General features: G+C 40.5%; 2 protein-coding genes across 3 annotated transcripts in view; one reads left to right on the forward strand and one right to left on the reverse strand.

Annotated features, from left to right (window-relative positions):
- Positions 1–12,172, forward strand: part of slc2a4rg (SLC2A4 regulator) — a 43,839-nt gene extending 31,667 nt beyond the window's left edge. Inside the window, exons 5-9 of one of the 2 annotated variants that reach the window (XM_083920353.1) lie at positions 78–178; positions 1,630–1,903; positions 3,184–3,324; positions 5,169–5,296; positions 5,927–12,172. In XM_083920353.1, the coding sequence (XP_083776479.1) occupies positions 78–178; positions 1,630–1,903; positions 3,184–3,324; positions 5,169–5,296; positions 5,927–6,038 (756 nt within the window). In that variant the 3' untranslated portion in view covers positions 6,039–12,172. The remainder of the gene's footprint in view (positions 1–77; positions 179–1,629; positions 1,904–3,183; positions 3,325–5,168; positions 5,297–5,926) is intronic. The other variant, XM_083920354.1, reaches the window with a different exon arrangement.
- Positions 12,173–15,739: 3,567 nt separating this feature from the next.
- Positions 15,740–19,062, reverse strand: part of zbtb46 (zinc finger and BTB domain containing 46) — an 80,938-nt gene continuing 77,615 nt past the window's right edge. Inside the window, exons 5-6 of the mRNA XM_083919345.1 lie at positions 16,947–17,122; positions 15,740–16,855 (exon numbers count right to left, since the gene is read on the reverse strand). Of these exons, the coding sequence (XP_083775471.1) occupies positions 16,415–16,855; positions 16,947–17,122 (617 nt within the window). The 3' untranslated portion in view covers positions 15,740–16,414. The remainder of the gene's footprint in view (positions 16,856–16,946; positions 17,123–19,062) is intronic.

A 19,062-nucleotide genomic window follows, 5' to 3' on the forward strand; every position in this document is an offset into this window, starting at 1 on the left:
TTGTGTTTACAGCGACACTATATCCAAATCGTCTGCCTTTTGACTCATGTTGGTTTTGTGGTGAACATCTCTTTCAGAACTCCATGAAGGTGATGTTCAAGTGCTTGTGGAAGAACTGTGAAAAGGTCCTCAGCACCTCCTCAGGGATCCAGCGACACGTCCGCACCATCCACCTGGGGTGAGTTGCAAGTCATCAGGAAAAATGGAACACTCGCAGGGATTTTTGTCTAGCAGCATAGACTGTTTTAAAGATGGACGATGGAATCACGCCATCGAAGTCCCGTCCATACACCCGCCCCACCAATCGCGAGGCAATCACAGTGGTCGGGCATGACGTTTCACCTATTTTTATAGCATCTGGAGTTGGTTTAGTTAGCATAGCTAATTAATTAGCATAACTAATTAAACCATTCATTCATTCATCTTCAATATGACTAGTAACAGCTTGGAGGCTGTCCAGCCACTTGCCTTTTCATCTCACCAGCTGGGCTTGTGCCCTATGCTTATTGTCCAATAAAGGTACAAGTACAAGGTATCACATTGTATCGCATATGGTTCATTGTATCAAATTGTAGCAACACAACACTACTGCTTTTACCTAATGCAGGAGGTACAGTTGAGATTAAAAAAAAAAAAATTGTATTTGTCACCCACTGAAATACAGGGCAGTAATAATTTTGACTGATAAAGATGTAAAAGGGATTGTAATTATGATAACTGTATGTTCATATATTACTATAAGCAAGGGGAGAAAGCCTGCGTCCTACTGTTGCTCCATGCATTAGTTTCACTTCCTACTAACTGTCAGTTACTGTCATTTCTTCACCAGCCTGTTTCTTTGAGGACCCCACAGCACACTGGCTTTTACTGCCCCCTGCTGCTGAGAAGAGTAACCCCTTCCTGTACCTTTCTTTGTCATATAACTGAAAGCTGTCTGTAGATGTCAGTGGTATTTTAGTAACATGGAGGGAATAGAGTTTGTTTGCATGTTTACAGTTTATCATAAGAATTCATAGATATGTGCACTGTTTAAAAAATGTGCTGAATTTGTGCATATTTAGTGTTTGTTTTTTCAAAATTATACTGAATACTAAAACCAAGATTAAAATGATCTGCAAATAAATATTATACAATTTATATTATGTGAAATGTAATAAATAATATAAACCCATATTTATAAGTGTTTCTTTAGAACACTGAAATGTTTTCTGATTCACTTCCAGAGAAATGTCTAACAGCATGAAATAATTTACTAAATTGCAATGACAATATAACATAGGTCTACTCAACCATCACTAGCACAAGAAACAGTCTTTAGGTGAATGCTCCTCAGAGGAATGCCGTTGACCTGAGCAATTCTGCCCCATGTTTATGAATTTGACTTGAAAGGGAAAAATGACTTAATTTCAGAGCACACCTGTACTGCCTACATAAGGATATTGTACGATGAGTGTTGAAGAGAGGGACAATCAGCTGTGCCTTCAAAAGCTGCATGGCCCGAAGTTTGAGAGGTCCAGTGCTGTTTATAATCACTTCAAAGCTGAAGCTGAAATTAAAATCTAGCTAACATAAGCTTAATACAGGGATATTTTGAAGAGTTTCTAAGTAGTCGCTGTCTCTCTCTTGCAGGCGAAACAGTGACTCAGACTACAGTGATGGAGAGGAAGACTTTTACTACTCAGAGATTGAGGTCAACATGGACAGCCTAACAGAGGGCTTGTCCAGCCTCACACCCACCTCCCCCACCACGTCTGGCCCTCCGCCTGTCTTCCCTCCACCGCTCACCGCTGTCCCTCACTCCGAACACATCAATATGAACAGTTCGCAGAGCCCTGCACCGACACTGCTCAGTCAGTCAGCTCCCTCCACGCTCTGCCACATCCGCACTGACCACGCCTACCAGGTAATTCACACAAAACAGGCTTAAAATACACATACAAAAACATACACATTACCAATGTCCTAGAACTTTGGTTTGGTATGGACTTTTTTTGGTTTACTGTGGTTTATCCTACACCCGCCCTGGAGAGAAGCACTGCTGTGCACAGGGTATCTTCAGTTTCTTACACGCATTACTGAATTGGATTTCTAAAAATTGATGCTATGTCAATGCCCGTGAAAACAAGACAAAACATTAAGAAGTCAGTACGTTACAAAGCCATAAAGTTTCAGATGTCTATCATATTGAATTATGCCAGGGCCGTTTTTGAGATCAGTGTTTGAGAAAAGCTCTCAGAGCGAGTTAGTTTACCCCTACACTAGAGTGGGAGTATATATCAGTGAGAGAAAGGAAGAAAAACTTTCTTGCAAATCTAACCATAAGTTCACATAAAGAATGTAGTCTGATTTATTATTTTTTTGAATCAGAAAACGGATTTAATCATGCTCATGCAATTCCTGCTTGCAGTATTTTATTTGAGCTGCTTTGTCGAACCCTTTGGGTACCCACCCCTCCCGTCCTCATCCTTCCTGCTCTTTTTCTTCCTCTTAGCTGTACAAATTCATGTGCACTCCTCACTTGCCTACATGTCCTTGAAGGTAAAAATGAAATGGTTTCAGTTGGAAAAACACATTTGGTGAAAGTATATATCCTTTTTAGGTATCCAATATTGAATTCAGTCCTTCGTAGTGGTTCGAGGTTGTTTAGAATTTTCAGTTGTCATGACAACACAAAATGCACTTGAATATATACTTACTATAGACCTTTTATGTGAAATTCCATTGCTAGGCAACAGCCTTGGTCCTTGTTAACTTCCTGTCAGCTGATGTCATTCACATTCACTGCAGCAGGAATAAAACTACCTTATGTCCACAACTTTGAAAAGGTCTATACTAAAACAATAACAACTTTGTACTGCACTCATATTTCATGTTCTCTCTGCTATTCTTTATGCTGTCTTCCAAACAGTTTCTACAAGTGCCTGTCAGAACTGTTGATCCATAATCATAAAATCATTATGTAAAATCCTAAGTTTTTGTGGTTGGCAGCTGTTTTCTTAATGCCTAATCGGAGTTGATATAGAAGCACACTTTAGACTTAGAGGTGGAGAAATGCCGTCCCTGCTCATTATATCATCTTATCTGTATTCTCCTCCTAACTTATTCTACCTGCACTTTTCCTGTGCCTCCTCCTTTCTGTCGTGTTCTCTCCTGGCTATGGCGGGGTAATTGTCCATGTTCCAGGCCACTGCTCCAGTGAGTATCCCAGTTGGTCCTGAGCTGGCTGGGTTAGACAATGGTATTGGGACCGGGCCTGGAATTGGGACTGGAAACGGCATCAGTGTGTCATGGCAATCCCCTCCTGTCATTTTCAAAGGCGTCCCGGTGAGTGAGGCTTTGTCTCACGCCTTTTTATCTTAATCTTAACTCCTCTCCTGTTGTTTCTACTCGTAACCATTTTTTTAAAAAGCTTTTTGTCACTATTTTTGTTTCTCACTTTCCCTGCTTCTTAATACCATCACCCTTATAGATACAGAGATATAAGTCTTTTTTTATACAACACAATCTATCCAAAGATGCTTTTCAATGTTTTTAACATATAATTAAGATGAGAACACCATGAAACCAAATGTCCATGCCTTGTAACATTATACATCGTCAACATTAAATTGTTGATGTCTCCTTGTGTTTTATGTAAAATGAAGTTAAAGTTTAGGATTAAAAGCTAGCAAGTAAAACAATTTACAATGCAGTCTCTAACATCATCAGAGCCTCTAGTGTGCTGTTTGAAAGGCTGGGGCCATAATGGCTGAAGCTGCATTTCCATGAATCAGAGTCTGGGCTCATGGGACAGGCAAGAGACAGTCAGAGGACCCGAGAGATCTAGGGGATACATATTGTATCTTAAAAGCACATCAAACATCCACAGGCACAGAACTGTTTAAAGATTTACAAACCAATAAAAGGGTCTTAAAATCAATAATAAAACTGACAGCCAACCACTGCGGGGACACAAAAAACGTATGTAATGGGAGCTGACGTGGTTGTAGATAAAACATGTAAGGATTCATTTTATATGAACTGATTTTGAACTGTGGCTTTTTTAGACAGACCAGAAATAATTGCATCACTATCATGATAATGGTGCACATTGATCTCTAAACATGGACCATAGCAGTATGAGAAGCAGCACTCTTTACTTGAGGTGATACAAATAGCCTTATATGAGCATAGGATAACACCTAAAGCAGGCCTTTTACCAGAGTAACTAGCTCCTCTCTCTTATTTCGGTTGTGTTGCGGAAAGCGTGTGCTGACGTTTGAAACAGACTCATGCACAGTAATTATACAGCTTGTGTCAGTTGGAGCTGCAGCAATGCAAAATTGGAAGTCATCCATGTAATTGTGATAACTTGTCTCTCCTGATATAGTTATCTTACAGATGTTGTTCTGCAGAGCTGTGCTCCACAAGGTGATATTGGTATATTATTGCAGGTAATCAGAGGCAATAAAGAATGTTCTGTCAGTAAGGTATTGTAGGGATAACAACAATGAATGAGGCCAACTTACTTCCAAAATCTGTCAAAGTGAATAAAATGTTCAAAGCTGCACTGAGACCGAGAAGACCAAGACAAACAATGTTGATCCTTAACTCATTCACAACTGTTACTAAGGCTGTCTCTGTGCTGTTTACCCAGTGGTAAACCAAACTGTGTGGGCGTCTCCAAGCGCACCTGCTATTTTGGTTTATGTAGGCTATGTGCAGTAGCGCAAATTACAAAAGGGCTGGCTGAAGGTGAATATAGATCCGAGGCTATGTTGGCAATTAATAAATACTCTCATCGCTCTGAAAGAGTCGTGCCAATCACAGTGACGTATGATGACAGTAGCTCAATAAATTAAGAATCAGCTCCAGGAAATTATGTTGTCCGGATGTGAAGTTGTGTACAAACAGGACCACAAATCTGCAGCCAGATGCAGATGGTGTGCTTTCTTTTCCAGTTAATTGAAATAGTTTGACATTTCAGTCTGCAGTATTTTCTACTGTATTTCACGTTGTAATACAGTTGTTAGAAACCAATCATATGTGAGCTTTGGTACTTTATTCTGACAGGGACAGAATTAAGGTTGTGTATTTCTGCATATCTGTTATTGAGATATAGAATGATGTATACACTGCATTAGTATAATATTGAACAATGCATTTATGATGTATTTCCACTTTTGCAGGGGCCTGTGACTCACATCGGGACAGTTAGCAACGGTGAAAAGCGGCAGCCGGCAGCCAGCACACACACCACTGTTAACAAAAACCATGCTTTAATAACGCCACCACCTAAATCAACACCAGGAACCAGGTATGCAGAGGCCATTTTTTCTGTTAATTGTGTTAGGAGTATCTGTTAAATTTAAAATAAAATTTTATAAACCTAGAAATGTAAGATTATGTTCAACCAGCGCAGCACAGAGCTCCGCAGGTGGGCAGGTGTCCGATCTGTGCGAGGTCTCGACCAAAAGCACAGACACATCACTGACAGCATGATGTTAACATTGGAAACACAAGATTTCCTCTCAGTGGTTTCTGTGACATGGGAAATATGTAAAATACGGCCAAAATACGCAGAGCTACCTTTAGGGCCGTTGCCAAACATGGTAGAAAAATCTGATATCAAAACACATAAAAAATAATTGCAGATGCATCAAATCATTGACCTCTTTAAAGATGGATTCCCGGTACTGAATTACATTAATATTGACCTGTTGAAAGAAAAACTTGTGTATGTTTGGATGTGCGCCTGACCCTGCAACTACATACACATATGTGCACATATGAATATGTACACCTTCGAGTGTGTGCGTGCGTGCGTGCGTGCTTGCGTGCTTGCGTGCGTGCGTGCGTGCGTGCGTGCGTGCATGCGTGCGTGTGTGTGTGTGTGTTTAAATGCCCGTGTGCATGTCCTTATGCTGTCACATCTGCTGTTACCAAGGAAACCCCGTGGGGAGGCAAAGAAGTGCCGAAAGGTGTACGGCATGGAGAAGAGAGACATGTGGTGCACAGCCTGTCGCTGGAAAAAAGCCTGTCAGAGATTCACCGACTAATCTCACCTTCCTGCGTCCGTGAGATGAGCTCTTCCTGCTCAGACCGACAGCTGTAGGTGGACTCTTCCACTGAGGACATGAGGGGAGATTTCTGTATGATGGAGCTCTCAGTGTTGCTTCCTCCAGCCCAGCAGGGGGTTTGCCCTCTCTCTTTTTCCATTTCCAAACACAAAGAGAAAATGAAAAAAAAACAAAAAAACAATAATGAAAAATCTACAAGAAAAAAGAACTCGATCCAGGATGGGAAGCTTTTTTTCTAAGACTGAAACTCACGAATAAGGAAAACATTTGAGTTGGAGCCTTCTGATTTGATTTTATTGTTGTTCTCACCATTTTTCATGGCCTCAACTCAAGGCAATGTTTAAAGACTACAGAAAAGCTTTTTTTGGTATACTCCGTTGTTCATTATAGGAGCATCATGTAGTCTACTGTTTATGGGTTGGATCATGACTTTTTGGAGGTTCAATTGTTAAGACCAGATTTGCTCGGTAAGACCTCTGTAGCATATCCGTTTTTTCACTGTCATTGTTTAAAGGACTTCAAACCTACCAAAGGCAAAGAGTCTGTTCACTTACAACCATCAGTTTAGATGTAAGCTGAATCCTGAATCTAGCATCACTGTCTTCTGCAGCCTTAGTGGATATTGTCTTTATGTTTAAGTACATACTGTTCAATATCTACTTCCTGCTCCTTAAGCAACTTCAGTACAGCCAGCTATACTTGTACTTTTGCAAAGATGCACAAAACACTCACACACAAGTGGTACAAAAAGTTTCCCCGCAAAAAAATATTTTTATAGATGTATGAATTATATAAAATATCCCGTCTTCTTTATACTTGTTCCCTAGAGATATGCACCTTGAAGAGTATCACTGAAACCACAGCGTATGCCTGAGAGGATATCTATTTTTTTTCAGCAGTGACTCGCTGAGGCAACTAGCAGTTGCACTGTGCAATCAGCAGGATTTGATACTGTCTTGCTTTGTGTCTGTCATTGTAATTAAGGTTAGTTAAGGCAGAAAGGCTCAGTTTTTTCCTCTTACAGCTGATGTTCTCAAAGAGATTGTTTACCACAATGGAAGATACATGAATGATAACTACCCTTTGAAACTTTAATTTAAAAACTGACTCATGTAACTGATATGTGTAGGTTAATAACATATAGATTGTAACCCAACAATCACTACCTGATGATAAGTCAGACATTTGAAATGATTTATTACAGTTTTAAATGGAGAGGTTACCCGATCTGTAGTCTTTGGAATAACTATCACTATTCAGCATTACAACATTTGTAGATACCAAACTTCAAAGTAAGCAAGACTATTTCCTATGTTTTTAGTAGATGTTATGTTTAATCCTGTAGAGTGATCTTTCACTGGTCTAACATTTGGAAAGGAAAAGTGAGAATCAATTCAAGTCAGTGCCCAGCAGCATTGTAGGTGGTCGAGTGTATACTGATTGATACGGCAGTGGGGCAAAAGGTTTATTTGTTCCACCAAAGTGAAAGTAAATATTCTCTAGAATAGTCCAGTAATACTAAATGACAGACCTTTTCTATAAACCTTCCAAGCTTTAGATAAAATAGTTAGGTAGGAGACATTTAGATTGTTTTAATTTCTTTTATATTGCCCTTTGACCTGTATTTTAAAAGAAATTCAGCAAAATTGGCCCCAAATAGCCCATTTTGTTACCTGTTTTGCGTTTCTATTTATTATCGAAGATATACAACGATGAAGAAAAAAAAATGCAAATGGTAATCTACAAGCATTTTTAGGAGCAATGTGCAGGATTTAGGGGAATCTATTGGCAGAAATGGAATATAATATCATGTTCTGATTAGTGTATAATTACCTGAAAATGAGAACTGTTCGATTTTCATTTTTGAAAGAGCCTTTTATATCTACATAGGGAGCGGTTCCTTTTCCACGGAGCCACCGCGTTGCACCTCCGTGTTTCCACATTAGCACAGAACTGTCAAAACGGCAACTCTAGAGAGGGCCTTTCACATTTTTTTTGGCGTATTTACCCGAAGGCCACCGTAGATCGCCTAAACGCTTGAGTAGGGAGGGAAGCGCTATTCAGTTGGTTGTAGTCTGCATCCTTACTACTAGATGCAACTAAATCCTACACAGAGTCATTTAATCTTTCAGAGAAGCTTGGAGTTTATTAGAAATATTTTATTAAAGACACTCCTATACCTACAACAGACGAATACAGAGCAACGAGTCAGCCAGTTATTCTTTAAAGATTACAAGCCAAAATGTGTACACTTGCGCGGTGAATTCTATAAGTGATTTTCTTAATATATGGAACACTTAGTAATGATATATTATTGGTGAAAAAAAACGATGAAAGTAAACTACATAACTACACATCAGCAGTCACAGTACAGTAGGGCTGTACCGAATAGTTGGTAGCTTCATTGATAACGTTGACATTTGAATTCTAAACATTTTTTTACATGTCTGTTGGGTTTCAACTTGTTATTTCTGCACAGTTGCAGATAAAGATGAGGCTACACTAATATTATTAGTATCACACTATTTGTAGAAGTGTAAAATTATTTCCAAATTGTATGGTTAAAACCTTACCAATCATTTTTCTCTAAGTCTAAGAGTCTAGCCTGCTTTTTAGGCTGACAACATCATAAAATATGACCACAGACCTTCAAAGCTTTATTCTAAAACCTCAAACAAGGCTTTGAATATAAAAAACTGACATCCGAAGAAGCTGTACATCTCATTAAAAAAACATTTTAAGTCTTTCGTACATTCAGAGATCCCCCTCATTAGTAACGTGCAGCTGTTAACTTGCTCTGCGTCAACTCAGTAAGTTTTTAGGTTAAATATCTAATAAACAGACAATGCTGATAATAACCTGCTTCCTATAAACTATAGACAAGTCAGTTTATTTATTTATATAGCCCAAAACCACAAGTTTGGCTTTAGGGGCTTCCCACTCTGTACAACCCATGAAACCATCTATCCTAAGACAGAAACATTCTTTGACAGGTATCTGCTCTCAGAGTCGTGCCAATAGGTATAGATTTGATGTGAAGATTCCCCCTGTGCTGTTTGTTGGCAGTTTTTGAATGTATATTCTGCTGTTTGTCCTAAGCGCTCCCGATACTGACCTGTTCTGATTATCCTAGCACCGTATGACAAACACATACGCAACAACACCGTGCCTGTCCTCTCCTATATGAGCAGGCCGTCCAGCATTCGAACTGACTCCTTGAATGAGGTACAGTATGACTTCACACCTCTGTCGCCATAGAAACACCTGCGCTTTCCCGTCAGCACATGGTCACTTGTACTGTCTGCTGTTGGCTGATACCATGTTACATGCAGCCACTTCAATCCTGTCTCAATCAATCCTCAATCCTGAGAAACAGATGCTTGACTGTTAATTGGTGGCTTGAAGTCAAACATATTAAGCCCACGTGTAAGTCATATTAGTCGTTAATAATATCACATTCGCCTCCTGTTATGAATCACTATTTTGTTTTGAAAATGATCCTGCCTGTAAATCGTTTATTCCAGTTACATCCCAGATAAGCTTCCGGTCTCTTCCGGTCAGAAACTTCACAAAGTGCCAATGAAAAGAACATAAAAAGGTATACTGACCTAATGAAATTGCACTACGTTGCACTGCGCAAAGACATGTCTTTATACATGGACATTTTATGTACACAAATTTTGAAGTGAAAGGATTTATTTTTATTTTTTTGTCCTGGGTGAGTGGGAGGGGTGTCATCACTGTCCAATTGAATAAATGGGGTGTCAGGGATAGGGGGTTCTGTACCTCTGGGGTCCCCCATTGTTAGCAAGTGATCTTGACAGTTAATGTCTTGCTCTCTGTGTCAGATTTCTTGTACTAAACATACTGGCTGTTTCGTGAGTGTGGTACTGGGGAGTACAGTGTGGTACTTAGGTAGTCAGTCACTTTGCCTTTCCTTGGATTAGTGCCAAGGGCTGAAAGCAGCACCTGCCTTGTCTCATTGATGGGAAAACACCAGTCTCAGTCAGCGGCTACACATTAATGTCTTGATAACAGATGCTTTTACATTGCTTTATTGCCTGGAGTTTTTTTTCCACAATACTCACACTTTTTATCCATAAAGCACATCTTTTGCTTCCTTTCTTATTTACATTTTAGTGAGCTGAGGTAGTAACTGTGTAGATACTGTTATTAGTGCTGGATACCACTTTTAATCCTGTTATCTCCGGTTTGGTCGTTGATGGAGTGTCAGATGCAGCCCATCTTAAGCACTTTTGGATTACACCAGCAGGGTTAGAGGCCCATGTTTTTGCTGGCAGTGAATGGGACTGTTAAGCTAACAGGTCCCTGTGGTTTCCACTATTCCACCTTACAATTTTTTCACTTGTTGCACTAAACTGGCCCGTGAGGATCAAGGCTCAAGTCATATCAGCAAGAGCTCGGCTTGTGTCATTAGGGCCAGGAAGAACTGTGGGTAAAAAGCAGCTCTTGTGGACTTTATTGGTGAATTTTTTTTTGCAAAAATGCATTACAACTTTCACCTGTAAAATGTGAGATGGAGATTGAAGTTGACCGTTAATGGGTGTGCAGAGAACGTTGATGGAGAGCAGACATGAGACATGAGACACGCAGCGACGATATAGATGGATTTGCAGTTTCAGGGCTTTCTTGTACATATGCAACATAGAGAGAACCGTGAGGCTTTTACATATATTGTTGTTGTTGTTTTTGTTTTCTTTGTTGTTGTTATCTTGTAATATGAAAAGTAAACTTTTTTTACAGTATAGTTGCTCAGAATATTTTCTTTCATTTTTTTAATGAGTTGGTTGAGAAACTATAGTGAACATAACACGTAAAAGGTTCAATGTATATTGTAGCTTAGAGGCAAACAGGAGAAAAACAAAACCTGTTGAATGTAAAATCCTCACAAAAGTCTTTTTTTTTCGTAGTTATATTTGCTAGTTCATGCTGCCTGTAGTGAACTTGTAGCGCATCCTGATATTGGTATTCAAGTCTTTTACCACCCACAGCTGTCGCCACACTGCTAAATCATATCAAATAACGCAACCATGCAGTATTGCTTTACTATCTTACTTTTTGCAATGAGATGCTTTATAATGGAACAAGAACTAACTTGAGCTTTTAGTGACATCTGGGCTACTCGCTCACGCTGTTGCTGTTTGTTTTTTGTCTTTCCGTTTTTCTGAATATGTGTAGTTATTGTTGTCGTGGATGTTTCTGGTTGTGACGTTAAGTTGTTGTTAGGCAGGATAACCCTCAAATTTGAATCTTGTGGGAATTTCTTATCCTGCCCTGCACATTCCGACCGACAGCACGCTTTTAGTGTCTTCCACTTGTTTCCTATTAGACATATTCCTCCCCCTTTTTTCCTTTTCACTACAGTGATTCTTCTCTGATCACCGAGTTCCTTTTTCACTTTCCTGTTCTTGTCATATCCAGCTTTACTGTGGTCCCACCCAAGCCTTTACCCAGTATATTAAGCTAAACTAAACCCTTGAAATGTGCATAAAAAAGCTTGTTTTTTATTTCCACATATGTCATAATTCATGTGCTGCTTTCTTGAATGTCAGTTTTCATTTGTGTGTATACCAGCAGCAGCAAAGCCAATAGATTTCCTTCCAAATCAAATGTAATGTTACGCATTGCAATGGCAGCTCCACTCAATTCTCTGCTTCTTCTAATGTCTGTCTAGGCTTTTACCTCTCTGTTTGTTAGAGCTCTCTTTTGATGACCATTTGTTTCTCCTGTTGGGTTTTTACTGAGCCTTACACTGGCTAGTGTGAAAACTGACTTTTGCTTGTTTTTGTTTTCTGATTGATTGATTGATTGATTGTCTGGTTGAGTTTGAGGGTGTTTTGCATGTCTAGCATCGCTCATTTTGTTTTGTTGTTTTTTTGTCAGGAGATACAACACTGAAGGGTTTAATGTGTTAGATTTCCCCACGTTCATTGATAACCCAAGGCTGATGTTTTCCTCTAAATGTAAAAAAAAAAAGCCTGACAAACACACACACACACACACACACACACACACACACACACACACACACACACACACACACACACACACACACACACACACACACACACACACACACACACACACACACAGCTAAAAGCGTTTTTGAGGGAAATGTGATGCCAGCCTCGGGTCCTATTGGAGGGCAAGATTTCTCATGTGTGTGGGTTCGTCCTCTGGTCTTCATCAGCAGTCCCACGCACATGGAGGAAGCACTTTCTGAGGAGTGGTGCACTCAAGGAGTATTTGTGTGAATGTCAAGCCTATGAATAGTGCTTGAAAAGATTGATGACTATGTATGATGCTGATAATGTGATCTATGTGATGTAATGTGATGGAAAGAAAATAAACCTGAATGGAAAGAAGACTGTCATCAGATTCTATATTCATCTTTTATACGTAGATGAAAATGATAAATGCAGGATATGTTTGCAATGACTTATCTTCCAAAGAAGAAAATGTAAAAATCAATAGGATTAATTCCTTTGTGTCTGCTTTCTTTGACTTGTCTATTCTGCCCCCTTGTGGACAGCGGGTGGTCATGACAACTTGAGTCCCGTCAACCCTCCCAACAGGCACAAGAAAACAAGGCAAAGCACACGTGTCACTTCTTTACAGCAGCAATTTCAAAATTTATTGAGACTGATTGGTTTTTGCAAATAATAGTCAAGCTAATTCTTCCACTAAACATGAAGTTAGAAAGAGGCTTTGACGGCCAGTGGGCCAGCCCCAACATCAAAACAGGAGGCTCATGGTTGGCTGTAAAAATGTTTTGTGATAAGTACTATCAACCGAAAAAATATCTGCACAAGAGCACTTCAATCTGCCCGAAAACAAAACAGGTGTAAAAACAGGACAGGTCTTTTTGATTATTTAACACATTTTGTTACAAACACAGGTTTATGATAATCATCAATATAAAGTCAGTATCATATTGAACAATATTCCCAATGAAAATAAACAAACCTCAAGCTTCAAGTGTGACCTTTTACAAATCAAAGACCCTCTGAAACTTGAGGAAAAAATAAATAATATATAATAGTAATATAAATTCATATATATGAAGGTATACACACATCACTCTTAGTAGAAGAACAAAATCTAAAGTAAAAAGCGCCAAATTTGAAATATAGTATAATATAGATATACCCATATCTATGGCTTCATGATTTGCACGTGTGAATCAAGCTATACAGGCTAAATGAGGATTGCAATTTGTACACGTCTAGGAATACCCATATTCATCTGCAATAGAGCAAACAGTTCCAGTTTTGCATTGTGTGGAATGAGACAGTTGTGTGCAGATGCCGAAGACGTCGCTTTGGTATGACAAAATGAGCACAGGCATGCAGTTAAGACCACAGAATCAGGGCACAAAAGGTCATCAACACACGGTGGGAAGGAGAATCGAGTGGCCCATCATGATTTGTCTCATTGAAGTTTTATCCTCGAAAACATTTTGCACCTCTAATCTGATCAGTCGCATCTCAGTAATCTCTATCCGTCGACACAAACACATATCCATCTCTCAGAACAGACACTCTCACAAGCACACGGGTGAAATGTCATTGAGGCACATATTGAGGGGTTGATGGCAGACGTTTTTTTTCCTGAAGTACAACCCAGTATGAGGAAGAAGACATACAGTACAGGTTGTGAGAAGAGCGCAGGGGCCGGGGGGAGTCACACATACATCCAGATGTCTCTCAGTGGCCACGACAGCACCACAGGACAGAGATTTGTCACCAATCATGGGCTCCTTCCACACCCACCATTGACATTCATTAAAAATCCTACCCCATTGTCTTTTTTCTTTATTTTTCTACCCCAAAGTTTTGATAGATGGGTCAAACAAAAACACAATAAATAATACAAATGAAATAAAGACAGTTGCCAGACATGAAGAAAGCATCCCAAATCAAATTGTAATGGGATTTTCTCAGTGGGGGTTAATGGGAAGTGCAGTCCATGGCACCTGTAGTAGACAGGCAACACAATGTTTCCCAGAGTTACTACTGCAGCTCTCACTTTCCCTTTTTTATGTATTAAGAATGAACATAAACCAGCATAGCACAGGCAGATAGAAACACAGCATGTGGACTCAACGCTGTCTGAGAGGAGCGTTTTGTCTGCATGCTGCATTTCTACCGTACTTGATTATGTGTCATGTGGCGTGAGGCAGTAGAAACTAGTAAAAGAATCTTGGTTTTAAGATGCAATCTTCAAAAGCTAGCTGGTCCTTTCACACAGCCCTTCTTCATATACACAATAATACCATAACATGTGCACTTTTTCAACAAATAGTGACAGGTTCAAAAAATATAAACAGCCCAACAACAAAAACTGTTAATCACAACGATAAATCCAAAAAAGCACCTGCACAAACAGACTGTGTAACAAAAGCACTTGATGTATACAAGGTACTGGATTGTTTTTGGTTTGATATTAATCAATTAGTGTACATTAGTGATGCAAAAAGCATTTGCTGAATATATGTTTCAATCAATATCTAACAGAGAAGTTTGACAGTGAAGTTGTTTTTCCCCTTGGTGAAAAAAAGCAAATACGACAGAAAAAGCGTAAACTGGCACAATAAAAGGTTGATAAAAGCCTTATGGCTTGCTGTCCACAACAAGGCAAAGTATAAAAGCTTTTTTTTCTTATACAATATATAAAATATCAAAAAAAGAACACACAATAAAGCTTAGCATCCAGCACTTAATAATAATTAATAATAGTATATCAACAACAGTAATCATTGTTCTGATAATCACAATAATAAGACATGTCATCTGCCTCACTTGAATTGTCAAACACATTGCCAAAAACATTGAAATAATCTTAAGAAATCAATATAGACTTTTTTTTGGGACACTCAAACATTCTTGCATACAAGCACCCATCACACAGAGAGAGAGGGGGGGGGGGGGGGGGGTTAGGAAATCCACGGACAGGTTTTTCAATAAATAGCTGTTAAACAAAACAAATTAATATTACACTCTCTACGAATATCAAACTCAGAAATTTCAAGCACAATTTTGATCCTCTTCTTTTAACCTTACAAAGCCGGAGAAAATATATCAACAAAAGAAAGATAAACCATGGAAAGAGGCTGCATATTCTGTATTGAGGAACTGGAATTACGTGACTGAAACAAAAACAAAAAACAAAGGCAGCTCCTCCTTCGGTGTGAGAGACGTCGCTCTCAGGTCCTATTATCACAGCCTCCACTGTGAGAGAAACTGAGATCGCCAGAAAGAGACAGAAAGAGTTAATAGTGTGTAGGCCATGTGGATCCTTTGATTTTTCCAAACAGGGAAGCAGAAACTGATGTCCATGTTGTGTATAAACTCTGACATATACTCTCTCTGTCTCACATACGCTTCCCTTTTGAATTCCAAAAAATCGTATGTACATTAGTCAGATGACCAGTATTTGTTGGTATGGACTGATAGAAACCGTGTGGTAAACTTAAGTGAAGAAAAGATTAAGAACCCCACTGAAAAGGCATAGGCTATATAAACAGCAATCTGCACAAAGATTCAGTGATTTCTATAACGTGATAACAGTCAAGAGGACATAAAGTATATCCTTAAAGGTAGGTGCGGTCACCGAGTTGTTTAGGTAAGTAAAGATCAGATCAAAAATGTAAACCACGTGTTCAGGGCTTTGATAGGAGTCAGTTGTCATTAAAGTGCAAGTCTGTGGCAGTAGGACTCTGCATCGAGAATGTGCCATCGGGCTGCCCGGTCCTCTGACACACGTAGCTTTGCAATAGATTTAGACTCTCCCTTCACTCATCAGAGAGACACTTTCCCCAGAAACATTACAGCCGAGGTGGAACCAAGACACCTCTTGGCTTTTCCCCCAACACACAGTCAGTGTTCCTTGGTTTCCATGGTGATTGTGATGGCAAACATACAAAGTTGCAGTCTAGCATTGGCCATGTCCTTGGCAACGTCCTCGTTGATTCCTGTTGTGACAGAGTAAAAAACTACTGGACTCTGGCCTGAACCCTCAAGAAAAAAGAAACACAAAAACACTGCATCAGAAGTAAAGGAGGTAAGCAGAAAAAGCCTCGCACTTGAGCCATCTCTTGACCATTCTTCTTCTACTATGGCAGTCAAGGTTGAGAATAGCGTGTATTGGTGTAGGTGTGTGTGCATTTTTGTGTGTTAGATCATTGTCGCGCATCACCCCACAGCATTTCCGTTCACAGGAAGGCCTGCCCATCGTAGGACGAATGGGTAAAGAGAGCAGAGGATTCTGCCCAAGAGATCGCAAGAGATCTTCAGAGAGTGGTCGACAAGCCGCTGACAGGAGCCTGAGAGACTCTAGGAGATCCAGGCGAAGTCCCTCTCACTCCCGTTCTGCTGCTCCCCTTCCTGTGCTGAGGAGTCGCTCTCCTCCTTCTCATTGTCCAGTGCTCCGTGTGCCTCGGCGGTCATCCCCGAGTCCTTCCACTTCCCTCCTTCCTCCTCCCCTTCCCCCATCATCTCCCCGTCCCCTTCGACCATCATCTCCTCCTCCCCCTCTCCATCGCCATCGCACTCCGCCTGGTCATCGTGGAAACGATCGCCAGGATACAGCTCCTCCTCCGGAGAGATGTCTCCTCCCACCTCCCCATTATGGTCCAGCAGCGCGGCCATGCCCCGGCCAGAGCAGTCGGCACACACACCATGACGCCGTGAGCCGTGTTTGATACCAACACTGGCTGCTGACATGAAGACGCGGCTGCAAACTTTACACACATACTTCTTGTCTTTGCTGTGCACCTGTTGGACGAAAACAGAAAAAAATGTATTAAGACTTTGGTATATGCCGTGATTTACTGCCTCCTATTGGTGATCGCATAGCTGCACTCACGAGTGTGTGCCTCTTCATGTGCTCCCTTCTGGTGAACTTCTTGCCACAGATTTCACAGGGGTAGGGCCTCTCGCCGGTGTGGGAGCGCATGTGCCTCTTTAGGATGCACTGGTGCATAGCAGAGAAACTGCAGTAGGGGCACTTGAACTTTTTCCGGATCACTGTGAAGTCATTCACTGTCAGGACAAAGAGAGGGAGAGAAAAGAAGAAGAAGAAGAAAAAAAAGATTAGTATTGAATAAAGCTCTTTTAAATAAACTGAGACGTCACTTTTCAGTTATTACATTTAATTAGCGGCATGGTCGAGAAATGTACCATCAATTCCCATGGCCACCCCAATCCCATTCAAAGCTACAGTTGCCCTGGCAACAGCTCTTTCTCCATACTAAAGCAATAAAGGCAAAGAGATACTATAAACACGACACACAACAGTCAGTCTGCCTTAGTTTCTTTAGAGGCTCTCTGCTATGGACGGCAAAACACAGACAGAAAGACAAACACAGACAATGACAAGAAAGCTTAGGGTTGGGAAATAAAACCACACACACAAAAGGAGGCTTCAGCAAAGAAAAAAACAAAACAAAAAGAAAAACAAAACTAATGTTAATACCACGTCCCAATCTTGTGTAGAGGTCTGAGAAGCCAATTAGCTCAAGGTCTAGACTTAAATGGTAGTTAAGCCAGGTGAAGGGCACCCAAGTAAACAGATTGTGTGTGTGTGTGTGTGTGTGTGTGTGTGTGTGTGTGAGAGAGAGAGAGAGAGAGAGAGAGAGAGACACTTTACAGCCAAGGCATACAGTGTATGACCATGACAGATCAGGACTGGATTTATGAGTATAAAAGCACAACACAACTACTGTACATAAAGGAGGGGGGGTCAAACACATAGTTCAGGGTTATTCAATATAATTACCTCCATCTGCAAATGGACTTCTGCTCTGATTAAACACTTGACAGCACAAAAACATGCAGGTAAACATCCACCACACAACATATTTGAGCATCTTAGTCACACTTTTTTTTTGAGCGGCAAGTGTAGAAGCAAAGAAAAGAATATCTGTGGGTGTGTGAATGATGTGCACGACACCGATAAAAGATCAAAAATACAGAGAGGTTTTAACATTTTCCATCACAGTTTAATCACAGCATAAAAACTACAAGCAGAACGTAGTTTTTTAGAAAAGTACATATCTGTGTACAGAACATGGGGAGGACATTTTATATACTAGAATCAATTATCTTTCAAAATTTACAACACATATTCACTCGTCTCAAAAAATGCCACACAACGGACGTACAGTATTGGCATTTTTTCCTGAATGGCTTGCTCTGCAGAGTTCCTGATTTAGTTCCTGACTTCTCCAAGCCTGCCAGTCTGTTTTAGCTGCTGGCCAGGACAGTGTGCTACCTGAGAGATGCATGGGTTTTGTATCAGAAAGGATTTGGCATTTGGAAGTTCCCGGTGTGGTGGTAGACACAACAGCAAAAGGTGTATATTCCCAACAGAGACTGGCTCTGCTTTTACTGAATTCATAGAAATCACAGCTCTGTGTGTTGCAGTGACCGTGGAATATTAGAGGGAAACACAGGTGGATGTCTTCCCTTTGTTCTCACAGTACAGGCAGACACACACAATAAACCTTTACAACGGGGCTGTATCGGGGAAATATCATGGTTTATAGTTGCAGGCCTGCTGTAAACTCAAAGGAGAACATTTTGGCAGAAATTGGTGTGAATTTACATTAGCGATGATTCTGAAGCCAGTGTTCATGGTGATTCCAATATCATGCCGCAACACCCTCGCCATCTCCCTTTTCCTCTCCTGCGTTTTCCCCACTTGTCTCACAACCACACCATTATCTGCAGCAGTGACATCAATAAACTGATCTGGTTTAAGGGGCATCTGCCCCTTGGTCCCCACTTCCTCTTCAGATGAAGAGGTCAGGGGTTAAGAAGAGCCGGAGCCGTGAAGGACCAATTACAGTCCAGCTCCAGCCACTAGAAGACTTACAGATCAGGGACAGAGGAGATGGACAGAGAAAGAGAGAAAATGACACCACCCACCCCCCATCTGAGCTGCTACTGGTCTATTGTTGCTGGCTTTGTCTCAGTGGGCA

The sequence above is a fragment of the Echiichthys vipera genome (genome assembly GCF_963691815.1).
Source record: "Echiichthys vipera genome assembly, chromosome: 9".
NCBI lineage: Eukaryota > Metazoa > Chordata > Actinopteri > Perciformes > Trachinidae > Echiichthys > Echiichthys vipera.